This window comes from Mytilus californianus, unplaced genomic scaffold (assembly GCF_021869535.1).
Source record: "Mytilus californianus isolate M0D057914Y unplaced genomic scaffold, xbMytCali1.0.p SCAF_20, whole genome shotgun sequence".
In the NCBI taxonomy this organism is placed as follows: Eukaryota; Metazoa; Mollusca; class Bivalvia; order Mytilida; family Mytilidae; genus Mytilus; species Mytilus californianus.
The window spans coordinates 11,038,545-11,054,158 of NW_026262669.1; the positions used below are offsets into that span (position 1 = coordinate 11,038,545).

The 15,614-nt window shown below is 34.3% G+C and overlaps 1 protein-coding gene across 6 annotated transcripts in view; it reads right to left on the reverse strand.

Moving 5' to 3' along the window:
* Positions 1 to 2,082: 2,082 nt before the first annotated feature.
* LOC127731783 (CBP80/20-dependent translation initiation factor-like) overlaps positions 2,083 to 15,614 on the reverse strand; it is a 33,984-nt gene continuing 20,452 nt past the window's right edge. For 2 of the 6 annotated variants that reach the window (XM_052240615.1, XM_052240620.1), the window contains exons 4-6: positions 11,347 to 11,543; positions 9,790 to 9,881; positions 2,083 to 5,710 (exon numbers count right to left, since the gene is read on the reverse strand). In XM_052240615.1, the coding sequence (XP_052096575.1) occupies positions 5,575 to 5,710; positions 9,790 to 9,881; positions 11,347 to 11,543 (425 nt within the window). In that variant the 3' untranslated portion in view covers positions 2,083 to 5,574. The other 4 variants (XM_052240619.1, XM_052240618.1, XM_052240617.1 and 1 more) reach the window with 4 other exon arrangements.

Here is a 15,614-nt window from a genome sequence, read left to right on the forward strand (position 1 = left end):
GAGACTTCAGTTGTTGTTGTTGGTTGCTGTCTGTCATGTGACTGTCCCAAGTCTGGAGACTTCAGTTGTTGATGTTGGTTGCTGTCTGTCATGTGACTGTCCCAGATCAGGAGACTTCAATTGTTGATGTTGGTTGCTGTCTGTCATGTGACTGTCCCAGGTCAGGAGACTTCAGTTGTTGATGTTGGTTGCTGTCTGTCATGTGACTGTCCCAGGTCAGGAGACTTCAGTTGCTGATGTTGGTTGCTGTCTGTCATGTGACTGTCCCAAGTCTGGAGACTTCAGTTGTTGATGTTGGTTGCTGTCTGTCATGTGACTGTCCCAGATCAGGAGACTTCAGTGGTTGATGTTGGTTGCTGTCTGTCATGTGACTGTCCCAGGTCAGGAGACTTCAGTTGTTGATGTTGGTTGCTGTCTGTCATGTGACTGTCCCGTCTGGAGACTTTAGTTGTTGATGTTGGTTGTTGTCTGTCATGTGACTGTCCCAGGTAAGGAGACTTCAGTTGTTGATGTTGGTTTCTGTCTGGCATGTGACTTTCCTAGGTCAGGAGATTGTAATTCAGTTGTTGATGTTGGTTGCTGTCTCTCATGTGACTGTCCCAGGTCTGGAGACTTCAGTTGTTGATGTTGGTTGCTGTCTGCCATGTGACTGTCTCAGGTCAGGAGACTTTAGTTGTTGATGTTGGTTGCTGTCTGTCATGTGACTGTCCCAGGTCAGGAGACTTCAGTTGTTGATGTTGGTTGCTGTCTGTCATGTGACTGTCCCAATGTCTGGAGACTTCAGTTGTTGATGTTGGTTGCTGTCTGTCATGTGATTGTGCCAGGTCAGGAGACTTCAGTTGTTGCTGTTGGTTGCTGTCTATCATGTGACTGTCCCAAGTCAGGAGATTGTAATTCAGTTGTTGATGTTGGTTGCTGTCTGTCATGTGACTGTCCCAGGTCAGGAGACTTCAGTTGTTGATGTTGGTTGCTGTCTGTCATGTGACTGTCCCAGGTCAGGAGACTTCAGTTGTTGATGTTGGTTGCTGTCTGTCATGTTTTTGTTTCCTGTTTGGTCCTAAATCATTTTCTCGTTTGAATTGTTTTTAATTTTGTCATGACAATGCCTTTTGTAGCTGATTATACAGTATGGGTTTTGCTCCTTGTTGAAGGCTGTATGTTAACCTATATACAGCAACATGGTATGGACTTTAGTTTTCTCATTGGACAGTCATACATCTTATTTCTAGTATAATTTAGTACTCCTGACAAACATTACGTTTACACAAGATTCCTATCATGATTTCCTTGATAGAGGGTTGCTGCTGACAAGAAAGCTATTAAACATGATTTCCTTGATAGAGGGTTGCTGCTGACAAGAAAGCTATTAAACATGATTTCCTTGATAGAGGGTTGCTGCTGACAAGAAAGCTATTAAACATGATTTCCTTGATAGAGGGTTGCTGCTGACAAGAAAGCTATTAAACATGATTTCCTTGATAGAGGGTTGCTGCTGACAAGAAAGCTATTAAACATGATTTCCTTGATAGAGGGTTGCTGCTGACAAGAAAGCTATTAAACTCAAGAGTTCCAAGTGGTGAAGTTAAAATCATCAAAAAATTCATAAACTTTACAGACAAGTTGGTTGACTGTTATGGAATATACGTTTCACAGATGACAGCCGATAAGTTCCAATGGTCTTAACTACAATCCTGTCCCCTTTTCCCTGAATGTGACCTACCGAATTAAGACTTATTATCAGGTTTGTACTAACATGAGCAACACAACGGGTGCCACATGTGAAGCAGGATATGCTTACCCTTCCGGAGCACCTGAGATCACACCCAGTTTTTGGTGGGGTTCGTGTTGCTCAGTCTTTAGTTTTCTATGTTGTGTTTTGTGTACTGATGGTCTTATCTTTTTTTAACCATGGCGTTGTCAGTTTATTTTCTACTTATGAGTTTGAATGTGCATTCGGTATCTTTTGTCTCTCATTTATAAGTGGTGCCTAAATCAAAACAGTTTGAAGGCCAAATCATACCAGGAATGGATTCTACGATCAGTATTTTCGCGCACCTATTAATATGATTAATGATCCAAATCTTAAAATCAATCTTTTTATTTAAAATAATATTCACAAATAATACACAATGTCCTTGATACACATGAAAATATTTCTATAGCAACTAATACACATAAAATAAAAAGTTTGTACACATTTTACATACAAAAACAAATATTATTATCCTAAAAATAGAAAAGACAGCACAATGGTTTTACTAACAAAATAGACACAAACACATTTTGTTCTTGCAAAATTGTGAAATCCTTCAAACTGATACAAAAAATAAAGTTTATATCATTTTGACCTTTATAGATAAGTATAGGTCAACAATGATTTGCTAACCTTGTTCCAACAACAAGAATAACATGAACACATAAAATAAAGAACAAAAGAAACAGCCATTCACCATTAAAGAACACAAAAACAAGAAACAAAATTACATAAAATAAATATTATACCATTGTCACATGATTGCTAAAAAGATTGAAGGTCTAGAATTATGTCAAATACTGGGCAAAGGGAGGTAACCTCAATATAAAATAAAGAGATGTAGTATTATTGCCAGTGAGACAACTATTCACCAAATGATGTGGATGTCAACAAATCTTCTCACCAAAATACCAGTAACCATGGTAACATATCTGCAAACTTTCAAGTCTTATAAACTAAAATGCATTCAATTGATGACTTGAGTATTTTCAAATAAAGTTAAAATATAGAAATTATACATCATTAAAAAAAAAACCACTTAAGCACTTAAGTGGATTTAAGTTTGTAAACCATGAGCTTAATTTCAGACAAGATATATGAAATTTCGTTATCCGTTTAACTTTTTGTAATTTCAAATGGCAGATGGTATAAATATAATAATCAAGGAATGACTGTAATATTATTTCTGTCTATGAAGAAATAACATCAAAAATGTGGTGCACACAGAATAACCTGCATAGTTAGCCAATCAGAAGACGTGTTACATACAAAATTAAATTATACAAAATTAACATAAACGTTTTCTTGTTTGAAATTGTTTTACATTTTGCCATATCAAAGCCTTTAAAATCTTACTATACAGTACGGGATTTGTTAATAGTTGACGGCCGTAGGGTGACCTATAATTGTATTGGACTCTGGTGGATATTTGTCTCATTGGCAATCTTATCACATCTTATTTTTACATGTATTAATTGTTGGCCTTATTTCTAATTCCTTACATGATAACCTTCTATAGCCTTTCAATTTTACAGTTCATAAATAAACCGAAATATAGATTAGATAAATGTAAAAAAGGGGAAATAACTCTTGTGGACATATGTTCTAAAAAATCTTTGATCATAAATTGCAAAATATTAATGGATGTGTTTCAGAAAACACTAAAAAAAGGATAGTAAAAGATATTATGCTAGTTTTTTTAATATTACTTAGATCAGGAGGGTCATGCAATGAGCTGAGTGTAGTTTTTACAACATTTCACAATAACTGTACACATATTACTATCTTGCATCTACAAAACTTTTATGCACAATTTGTAAAATAATCACTTTAATTATACATGATATGTGTTATCTATAAAATTAACATTACTGTTAATTCACAAATTTTTGCTATGCACTTACTATTGTAAAATTTGTGAAGGAATAGGAATTGCAAAAACAAAAACTACCATTTAACAACTATTTGTATGCCACATTTTCTGAATTTGCAATATTTTACTCCACTTTGTGTGCCAAATTTTCTGAATTCGCAAAATTTTACTCCACTTTGTGTGCCACATTTTCTAAAATTCGTAATGTTTTACTTTGTATGCCACATTTTCTGAAATTTGCAATATTTTACTTAGTATGCCACATTTTCTGAAATTTGCAATATTTTACTTTGTATGCCATTTTCTGAAATTCGCAATATTTTACTTTGTATGCCAAATTTTCTGAAATTCGCAATATTTTACTCCATTCATCAAAAATGGCAAGAATAAATGCACAAAATAATTTCTAAATTTATAGTACATTTGTATATCATTATACACCTAAAACATTTTTTTTTTAGTTTTCTACTGACAGTATAAGAATAACCCATAATAACAGAAACATTACAAGGCAAGTTTTTTAAAAATTCAACATTAAAAAAAACTGGCTTGAACAAAATAAAAAGTATAAACATGATAATCTGATATGCCACAAAATAATTAAATCAATTTTCAAGCACTTTCAAAATTGATTTTTTTTTTTTAACAATTTCACCAAAATTAGGTTAAAATCTGGTTGTTGGTTGAATTTGGTTTTTTTTTAAATGTTTTTTTTTTTGTTGGCTTTTGGTTTATTAAAAAAAACCTTTTTTCTATGGCACAACATGATCAATTAATATACATTTGTATGGAATGTGTGGTTACAGTTGCCATGGTTGCAATTAAAGACTTTTAATCATAATCATATTTTGTTCTAACGAAATACAATTTACAAATACAAATACATTTTACTGTGAACAGTATTCTATCATAGAGGTTCGAGATCATCATTTATAAATAATGTGGATTCAATTACTTTAATTGTTCAAACTAACGTTGACAAATTGCTTTTTTTGTGAACACTTCATTTTATTTCTTTGACAAAGTCTGTTTTAATACAAGCTTATAGAAAATAAATTTTTGATAAACACTTAATTTCATAGTTCACCTTTGTCCAAATCATCCACCATGAAAATGAGTACCCCATTTATAAGGGCTATTCCATTAAAATAAATAGGTAGGGAGGGAAATTTTTTAGACAAAATTGAGGGTCATTTAATGATTGATTGATTGTTGGTATTTATCGCCACCTTCAACACTACTGACTATATATCATGGTGATTAATTTTTGTTGGTGGAAAAAGTAGGAGTGCCCGGAGAGAACCAGGATCTATGGTAGGAAAACTGACAATCCTAGTCAATTAAGATGGCAGTTGAAAGCACATGCCAAGTGCGGGGTTTGAACTCACTTACTCAGTGTTGACAAGTTTTTGAGGGTCATTTAAGGTTAAATGTCCATTTTATTCATGCAAATTGGTCAAACAAATGTTGGTAATGGGGGATTTTGGAAATCCATTCCTGCCCTCCCTTATTAAGCTAAATGGAATAGCCCTTATTGAATCCATGGTATTGTTTTACTTTCAAACTTAGAATCGAAAATTGAAAGTAAAACTTGATGATGTAATTGTACATTTTTAAGGTATCAAAAAAGGGGGTCTACCCTTTTTGATTTTCATAAACAAAATTTCCACATGTCATAGTATTCTCTTATATTATTTATCAAAATATTGGAAATGCCAAAAGGCTTCTATCAAAGCTAACAATAAAATCAAAGCTACCATACATAAATTACACCTGACATTGACTTTACAGATTGATTAATTGCTTTTTTTTTAACGTTTAGCCACACAAATAATCAATCAACCTATCTTATTAAATATGAACTGAATGTAAAAAATGTCTATTGCATTATACTATTTGGCAATTCAACAAGACTTAATGGTAAAAATAAAGACTAGAAAATGTTGGTTCAGCAGATTGCATCTGTAAATATCTCCGCCATTGTGTCACAATAATACCGGGTAATCTCATTGGGTAACGTCTTCCATCCCTTACTGTACGACTCAAGTAATTCTAGTAAGGAACACCTGGCTCTGGCCGATCTCCTGTAATATAAAATATATACTGTATGACTCAAGTAATTCTAGTAACTAACACCTGGCTCTGGCTGATCTCCTGTAATATAAAATATATACTGTACGACTCAAGTAATTCTAGTAACTAACACCTGGCTTTGGCCGATCTTCTGAAATATAAAATATATACTGTACGACTCAAGTAATTCTAGTAATGATCACCTGGCTCTGGCCGATCTCCTGTAATATAAAATATATACTGTACGACTCAAGTAATTCTAGTAATGAAAACCTGGCTCTGGCTGATCTCCTGTAATATAAAATATATACTGTACGACTCAAGTAATTCTAGTAAATAACACCTGGCTCTGGCCAATCTCCTGTAATATAAAATATATACCGGTACTGTACGAATCAAGTAATTCTAGTAATGAACACCTGGCTCTGGCTGATCTTCTGTAATATAAAATATATACTGTACGACTCAAGTAATTCTAGTATTGAAAACCTGGCTCTGGCTGATCTCCTGTAATATAAAATATATACTGTACGACTCAAGTAATTCTAGTAAATAACACCTGGCTCTGGCCAATCTCCTGTAATATAAAATATATACTGTACGACTCAAGTAATTCTAGTAATGAACACCTGGATCTGGCTGACCTTCTGTAATATAAAATATATACTGTACGACTCAAGTAATTCTAGTAATGAACACCTGGCTTTGGCCGATCTTCTGTAATATAAAATATATACTGTACGACTCTAGTAATTCTAGTAATGAACACCTGGCTCTGGCCGATCTCCTGTAATATAAAATATATACTGTACGACTCAAGTAATTCTAGTAACTAACACCTGGCTCTGGCTGATCTCCTGTAATATAAAATATATACTGTACGACTCAAGTAATTCTAGTAACTAACACCTGGCTTTGGCCGATCTTCTGTAATATAAAATATATACTGTACGACTCAAGTAATTCTAGTAACTAACACCTGGCTCTGGCTGATCTCCTGTAATATAAAATATATACTGTACGACTCAAGTAATTCTAGTAACTAACACCTGGCTTTGGCCAATCTTCTGTAATATAAAATATATACTGTAAATTCAGAAATTATTGCGAGGTTTTTATTAATGCAAATAATGCGACTGTATGAGTATCGCAATAATAAAAACTCGCATTCTGATAACTTAAACATAGATCTGTATGCAGATTTTCGAAATCGCAATAATTAAACTCGCATTTTTGTCTATTCTTGAAAAATCGCAATAATAAATGCACGCAATAATTTCTGAATTTACAGTACTGTACGACTCAAGTAATTCTAGTAATGATCACCTGGCTCTGGCCGATCTCCTGTAATATAAAATATATACTGTACGACTCAAGTAATTCTAGTAATGAAAACCTGGCTCTGGCTGATCTCCTGTAATATAAAATATATACTGTACGACTCAAGTAATTCTAGTAAATAACACCTGGCTCTGGCCAATCTCCTGTAATATAAAATATATACTGTACGAATTAAGTAATTCTAGTAATGAACACCTGGCTCTGGCTGATCTTCTGTAATATAAAATATATACTGTACGACTCAAGTAATTCTAGTAATGATCACCTGGCTCTAGCCGATCTCCTGTAATATAAAATATATACTGTACGACTCAAGTAATTCTAGTATTGAAAACCTGGCTCTGGCTGATCTCCTGTAATATAAAATATATACTGTACGACTCAAGTAATTCTAGTAAATAACACCTGGCTCTGGCCAATCTCCTGTAATATAAAATATATACTGTACGACTCAAGTAATTCTAGTAATGAACACCTGGATCTGGCTGACCTTCTGTAATATAAAATATATACTGTACGACTCAAGTAATTCTAGTAATGAACACCTGGCTTTGGCCGATCTTCTGTAATATAAAATATATACTGTACGACTCAAGTAATTCTAGTAATGAACACCTGGCTCTGGCTGATCTTCTGTAATATAAAATATATACTGTACGACTCAAGTAATTCTAGTAATGAACACCAGGCTCTCACTGATCTTCTGTAAATAAAAATTATAAACTGTACGACTCAAAATAGTCTGAATTCTTAGGAACACAATCAATAGGTTATCTTTCTAGTAGTTTTCTCTTTTGAATTGTTTCACAATTTTTATGTCAGGGCCGTTTATAGCTGACTCTACAGTACTTTTTTTCTTCATTTTTGAAGGCTGTACGGTGATCTATAATTGTTTATATAACCACATCATTTGAACTCTGGTGGATAGTTGTCTCATTGGCAATATACTACATCTCTTTATTTTTATAATAATTCAAAACGCTTGACGATTTTCATTTACTAGGCATTCATGCATTAATGTAGCCATTGTTTATTAACAGTATATAAGGAATTATCCACGTCAGTCAATTCTTTTGGCTTTTTTTAAACCATTAGTTCTTCTATTTTTCAAAATAAAAAGAGCATGGTTGATTATTAATAAAACTAATTTTGGCCTGCAACATAATGGTATGTCTGCAGATGGAAAAAGATATGCAAGCTGCAGACATACCATTATGTCTTTTTCATGTATGTAAAGGAGTAGGTCCGGTAAGGGCCGATTTTGGCCTCAAAATTCAGGTTCATCTGATGAAAGATTTTGGACACTTTTTAAACACTTAAGTGTCTACTTTAGTCGATTCAATAGTTTATGTGAAAGATTTGAACTGATTTAGTCATTATTGAAGCTCAAATTCAAGCTTAAATATGAAAAATCTTTTAAATATGCCATAATATGTCACTTTTCAGATGGTTTTTGTCAAAAATGAAAGTGGCCGCATCCGTGTTCATTCTCAACCTTTATATATGTTATGTATTATCATCAAATACAACTTACATTTAAATATTAAGAATGAACACAAATGCGGCCACTTCCATTTCAGACGGAAACCGTCTAAAAATTAACCAAAATGCTAAAATTTCGAAGATTTCAGTAATTTAGCATGACTTAATGATGCTAGTACCCTATACATGTGCATTGTATTGTCAAAAACAGCCCATATTTATGTAACAGAAGTATTCTTCTATCCAATAAATAGTTAAAAATTTACATTTTAACAATTTTGTAAAACTGCTATATTTTGGGGCCAAAAAGGGGTCTTACTGGACCTACTCCTTTGGCATGAATGGTGATTGTCTCTGTTGAATCCATTCCCTTGTCTAAACTTGTTGTATGTTGTTGGTTCCTTGTTGAATCCATTCCCTTGTCTAAACATTTTGTATGTTGTGGGTTCCTTGTTGAATCCATTCCTTTGTCTAAACATGTTGTATACTGTGGGTTCCTTGTTGAATCCATTCCCTTGTCTAAACATGTTGTGGGTTCCTTGTTGAATCCATTCCCTTGTCTAAACATGTTGTATGTTGTGGGTTCCTTGTTGAATCCATTCTCTTGTCTAAACATGTTGTGGGTTCCTTGTTGAATCCATTCCCTTGTCTAAACATGTTGTATGTTGTGGGTTCCTTGTTGAATCCATTCCCTTGTCTAAACATGTTGTATGTTGTGGGTTCCTTGTTGAATCCATTCTCTTGTCTAAACATGTTGTGGGTTCTTTGTTGAATCCATTCCCTTGTCTAAACATGTTGTATGTTGTGGGTTCCTTGTTGAATCCATTCCCTTGTCTAAACATGTTGTATGTTGTGGGTTCCTTGTTGAATCCATTCCCTTGTCTAAACATGTTGTATGTTGTGGGTTCCTTGTTGAATCCATTCCCTTGTCTAAACATGTTGTATGTTGTGGGTTCCTTGTTGAATCCATTCTCTTGTCTAAACATGTTGTATGTTGTGGGTTCCTTGTTGAATCCATTCTCTTGTCTAAACATGTTGTGGGTTCTTTGTTGAATACATTCCCTTGTCTAAACATGTTGTATGTTGTGGGTTCATTGTTGAAGACCATATTGTGAACCTCACATCACTACTAGCAAACAATTAACATAAATAACTGATGAAGTTTTCCAAAGATATTTATCATCTATTGTCATCTATGTGTCATCTATTGTCATATGTGTCATCTATGTGTCATCTGTGTGTCATTTATGTGTCATCTACAACTTACCCATCTTTAATGATCTTTGTTCGCACTTTCTCCATTAATTCTGACATTTTACTTTCATCAAAAGCTTCTAATTCTTTACCTATACTTTGTATCTGGTAAAAACAGAAAAGCACATTTATTTATACAGTTTTTGACCCCGGTTAATCAGATAATCACATTTAGTAAGAGAGTTATTGCCCATTGTAAAAAAATAGATTATCACATTTAGTAGAACAGCTATTCCCCCATGTTAAAACAGGTATTCTCATTTAGTAACAGTTATTGTCCCTTGTTAAAACAAATAATCATATTCAGTATAGCAGTTATTGTCCCTTGCTAAACAGATAAATATATTTAGTAGCCCATTTATTGCTACTTGTTAAAACAGGTAGTAATCATTTGATGGCAGAGTTATTGCTCCTTGTAAGAATGAATAAATGCATTTAGTAGCACAATTATTATACATCCTTGGGCTTGGCTTTCAAAAATTCTGCTCTGAGCCTTCTTGATGAAGGTAAATCCAGAAAAACGCTTCAGATGCATGAAATTTATGGTGTTTTTTATTGTCCCTTTTTAAAACTGTACAATGATAAAGATCAAAATTTAAAAAAATTATATGGATACAATTTACAATGATCATTATTTCAGGACAGTATATTATTGTTGTTTGTTGAAATTGACATAGTAAGATACAGGCTTTTAAATTTAAATTTTGGTTTTAAAGCATTCCTAAATAATGTTAATCCAGAAAAGGACTTCAGATGCAGATGCACGATATTTATAATGTGTAATGTCTTTTTATAGTAATAACTTTTTTAAACTTGATTTTGTTACATGACATCATTTTTCATTACCATATTGCAGTTGCAGAAATACTAGTTTGTCTAAGGCCAAGGGGACATTACTCCATACCTAAAATAATGTTCTAAAGGGACATAACTCCTTACATGTAATACTAAATCTAAGGGGACATAACTCCATACCTAAAATAATGTTGTAATGGGACATAAATGACTCCTTCCTGTAATATTTATCTAAGGGGAAATTATTCCAAACCTGGAATAATCTTCTAAGAGGACATTACTCCTTACCTGTAAAAATTATCCAAGGGGACATTACTCCATACCTGAAATAATGTTGTAAATGGACATTAATCCTAACCTGAAATAGTGTTGTTAAGGGACATTACTCCTTACCTGTAATGATAATCTAAAGGGACATTACTCCTTACCTGTAATACTAATCTAAAGGGACATTACTCCTTACCGGTAATACTTATCTAATGGGACATAACTACTTACCTGTAATACTTATCTTAAGGGACATAACTCCGTACCTGTAATACTAATCTAAAGGGACACAACTCCTTACCTGTAATACTTATCTAAAGAGACATAACTCCTTACCTGTAATACTAATCTAATGGGATATAACTACTTAACTGTACTTATCTAAAGGAACATTTCTCCTTACCTGTAATACTTATCTAAAGGGACATAACTCCTTACCTGTAATACTAATCTAAAGGGACACAACTCCTTACCTGTAATACTAATCTAAAGGGACATAACTCCTTACCTGTAATAATAAACACTCGTAATCATCGTCAGAGGAATTGTCATCATCAAATATTGTATAGATACAATCATATATAGGTCCACTCAGTACATTAAATGGTTCTCCTTTAGCTGTTCTCATGTTACCAAATACTTGGCATAAAAATGTCACAAAACCTAAAAATCTTCCTGGGCTCTTTGTTCTTAAACTATCTTTATCTGAAATACAACATTAAACATTTATTCATGAAAATTCTACTATCAATCTACATGTAGCCACCATAGCAGTCTCATAGCCACTAATGCTATCAATCTACAGGTATCCACCATAGCAGTCTCATAACCACTAATGCTATCAATCTACAGGTAGCCACCATAGCAGTCCCATAGCCACTAATGCTATGAATCTACAGGTAGCCACCATAGCAGTCTCATAGCCACTAATGCTATGAATCTACAGGTAGCCACCATAGCAGTCTCATAGCCACTAATGCTATGAATCTACAGGTAGCCACCATAGCAGTCTCATAGCCACTAATGCTATGAATCTACAGGTAGCCACCATAGCAGTCTCATAGCCACTAATGATATCAATCTACAGGTAGCCACCATAGCAGTCTCATAACCACTAATGCTATCAATCTACAGGTGGCCACCATAGCAGTCTCATAGCCACTAATGCTATTAATCTACAGGTAGCCACCATAGCAGTCTCATAACCACTAATGCTATCAATTTAATCATGACCATAGGAGAAAGCTTTGGTTCAATCATGCCCATAGGAGAAAGCTTTGGTTCAATCATGGCCATAGGAGAAAGCTTTGGTTCAATCATGGCCATAGGAGAAAGCTTTGGTTCAATCATGGCCATAGGAGAAAGCTTTGGTTCAATCATGGCCAAGGAGAAAGCTTTGGTTCAATCATGGCCATAGAAGAAAGCTTTGGTTCAATCATGGCCATAGGAGAAAGCTTTGCTACAATCATGGCCATAGGAGAAAGATTTGCTTCAATCATGGCCATAGAAGAAAAGCTTTGCTTCAACCTTATTTGCAACAAGAGTGCACACGCTGAAATGTCTCGCCTTCTTTACTAATCATTGATATTATGTTGATAGTCCTAAATATAAAGCTTTATTACAACTGTCACATAAACTTAACATTAACCAAGTAAACTAAACATTGACCATTGAACCATGAAAATGAGGTCAAGGTCAGATGAACCATGCTAGGCAGGCATGTACAGCTAACAATTCTTCCATACAACAAATATAGTTGACCTATTGCTTATAGTTTAAGAAAAACAGACCAAAACACAAAAACTTAACACTGAGCAATGAACCTTGAAAATGAGGTCAAGGTCAAATAAAACCTGCATGACTGCCAAATAGATCATAAAATATTTCCATACACCAAATATAGTTGAACTATTGCATATAGTATTAGAAAAAAAGACCAAAACTCAAAAAACTTAACTTTGACCACTGAACCATGAAAATGAGGTCATGGTCAGATGACACCTGCTCGCTAGACATGTACACCTTACAATCATTCCATACACTAAATATAGTAGACCTATGGCATACAGTATAAGAAAAACAGACCAAAACACAAAACTTAACTATAACCACTGAACCATGAAAATGAAGTCAAGGTCAGATGACACCTGCCAGTTGGACATGTACACCTTACAGTCCTTCCATACACCGAATATACAAGACCTATTGCTTATAGTATCTGAGATATGGACTTGACCACCAAAACTTAACCTTGTTCACTGATCCATAAAATGAGGTCGAGGTCAAGTGAAAACTGTCTGACGGGCATGAGGACCTTGCAAGGTACGCACATACCAAATATAGTTGAACTATTGCATATAGTATTAGAAAAAAAGACCAAAACTCAAAAACTTAACTTTGACCACTGAACCATGAAAATGAGGTCAAGGTCAGATGACACCTGCCCGCTAGACATGTACACCTTACAATCATTCCATACACCAAATAAAGTAGACCTATGGCATACAGTATAAGAAAAACAGACCAAAACACAAAAACTTAACTATAACCACTGAACCATGAAAATGAGGTCAAGGTCAGATGACACCTGCCAGTTGGACATGTACACCTTACAGTCCTTCCATACACTGAATATACAAGACCTATTGCTTATAGTATCTGAGATATGGACTTGACCACCAAAACTTAACCTTGTTCACTGATCCATAAAATGAGGTCGAGGTCAAGTGAAAACTGTCTGACGGGCATGAGGACCTTGCAAGGTACGCACATACCAAATATAGTTATCCTATTACTTATAATAAGAGAGAATCTAACATTACAAAAAATCTGAACTTTTTTTTCAAGTAGTCACTGAACCATGAAAATGAGGTCAAGGACATTTGACATGTGACTGACGGAAACTTCGTAACATGAGGCATCCATATACAAAGTATGAAGCATCCAGACCTTCCACCTTCTAAAACATAAAGCTTTTAAGAAGTTAGCTAACGCCGCCGCCGCCGCATCACTATCCCTATGTCGAGCTTTCTGCGACAAAAGTCGCAGGCTCGACAAAAATGAGGAAGCTTTCAAATTGGTACAATCATTAGGGTCACAAATGAGAAAGCTGTGGTTTAACCTTTTACAAAATAAAACCATACACATGCTTAATCAACATTTTATATTGTAATTTGATTGGCTTTAACAAGTTTCCAGATGTCTTATTGAAGGCCGAAAGAAAGTGGTCTTAAACAATTCTTCTTACAGTTGATATTCAAACTCCTCTGTATCATGTCCAGTGATAAGGAAGGTACAAATATAAGATGATGCTGGCTACTTGGCAAAACTGAGAACTGCATATATTTTCTGTATTCTTAATCCAAATATCTGTTGTCAACAAATTCTAATAGATTTGGGAATAGTAGAGCAGGAACCGCTAACTTCCGAGGCACCTGAGTTCACAACCAGTTTTTGGCGGAGGTTATTTATATTGGTTAATCTTTAGAGGTCTGTACAGTTTTAAATTATCAGCTGATTATTGATTTTATGTTCAAATGGTAACATGGGTAACGCATGACGAGTTCAAAGTGGAATCCCAGTGTTGTTTGTCTTTTTACCATTTTTTTTTTAGACAGAGTAAACTATCTACCAGAGACCAAATGAAATAGATGTACAAGCAATTATAGGACGACCTATAGCCTTAAAGAATTAACAAAACCCATACCGCATAGCAAGCTATGAGCATACATGACATAACAAAATGTCAAACAAAACCCATACAGCATAGCAAGTTATGAACATGCAAGACATAACAAAATGTCAAACAAAACCCATAGCCTGATTCATGTACAAAACAACAAATGAAAAAAACAAATATGACATGCAGTAAGTAAAATCTGTTTTTCTTTGACTTATCAGCTTTCTTACCTCCTCGGTACCTTCTCCAATCTTTCATGTCGTCATACATGTACATATGATATACACGTACACGATACACATGATACACACATATATACATGATACACACGTACACATGAACACATGATACACGATACACATGAACATGATACACATACACATGATACACACGTACACATGATACACACGTACACATGATACACACATACACGATACACATGAACATGATACACATACACATGATACACACGTACACATGATACACACGTACACATGATACACACAAACACATGATACATGATAAATAAGCATGTACTAAAACATTTTTTGGTATGAACATGATGAAGTTTTTCATAAAAACTCTCATCTTTTGTGATAAATTTTCATATTGAGCGCTGATAATTTTCACTCTGAATATTCCATAGGGTCATAAATCAGATTATTATATTTCACGTTGAAATGCCAAATTTTGATTAGTTAATACGAGGGAGATATTTTACTCTATCACATGGCTTATATTCTATTACCCTTGACGGTGATGCTTGATCTGACATTTGTGCATTTTATTCAATAGGGATGATTGTTACGTACATGATGTCAAAGTTTAATAACATATGATACAGCTGAGAGGGTTATAGCGCAGATTGTTACCCCTCAAAAAAAGTTTGTCAACATTAACTTCCCCTGGGTTGACATTGAATCAATCAACACTCAGAAGATCTATTTTGGCATACTTCACCAAATGTCCCATCATATTTATCAGAGAATGAGACAGAAAGATATGGCTACTCAATGGTCCAAATGTCTGGTAGACAATATTCTCTAATCTGTAATTTTGTGCTGAAGGATGTTTGCTACTCTGTCTCAAAATAACAA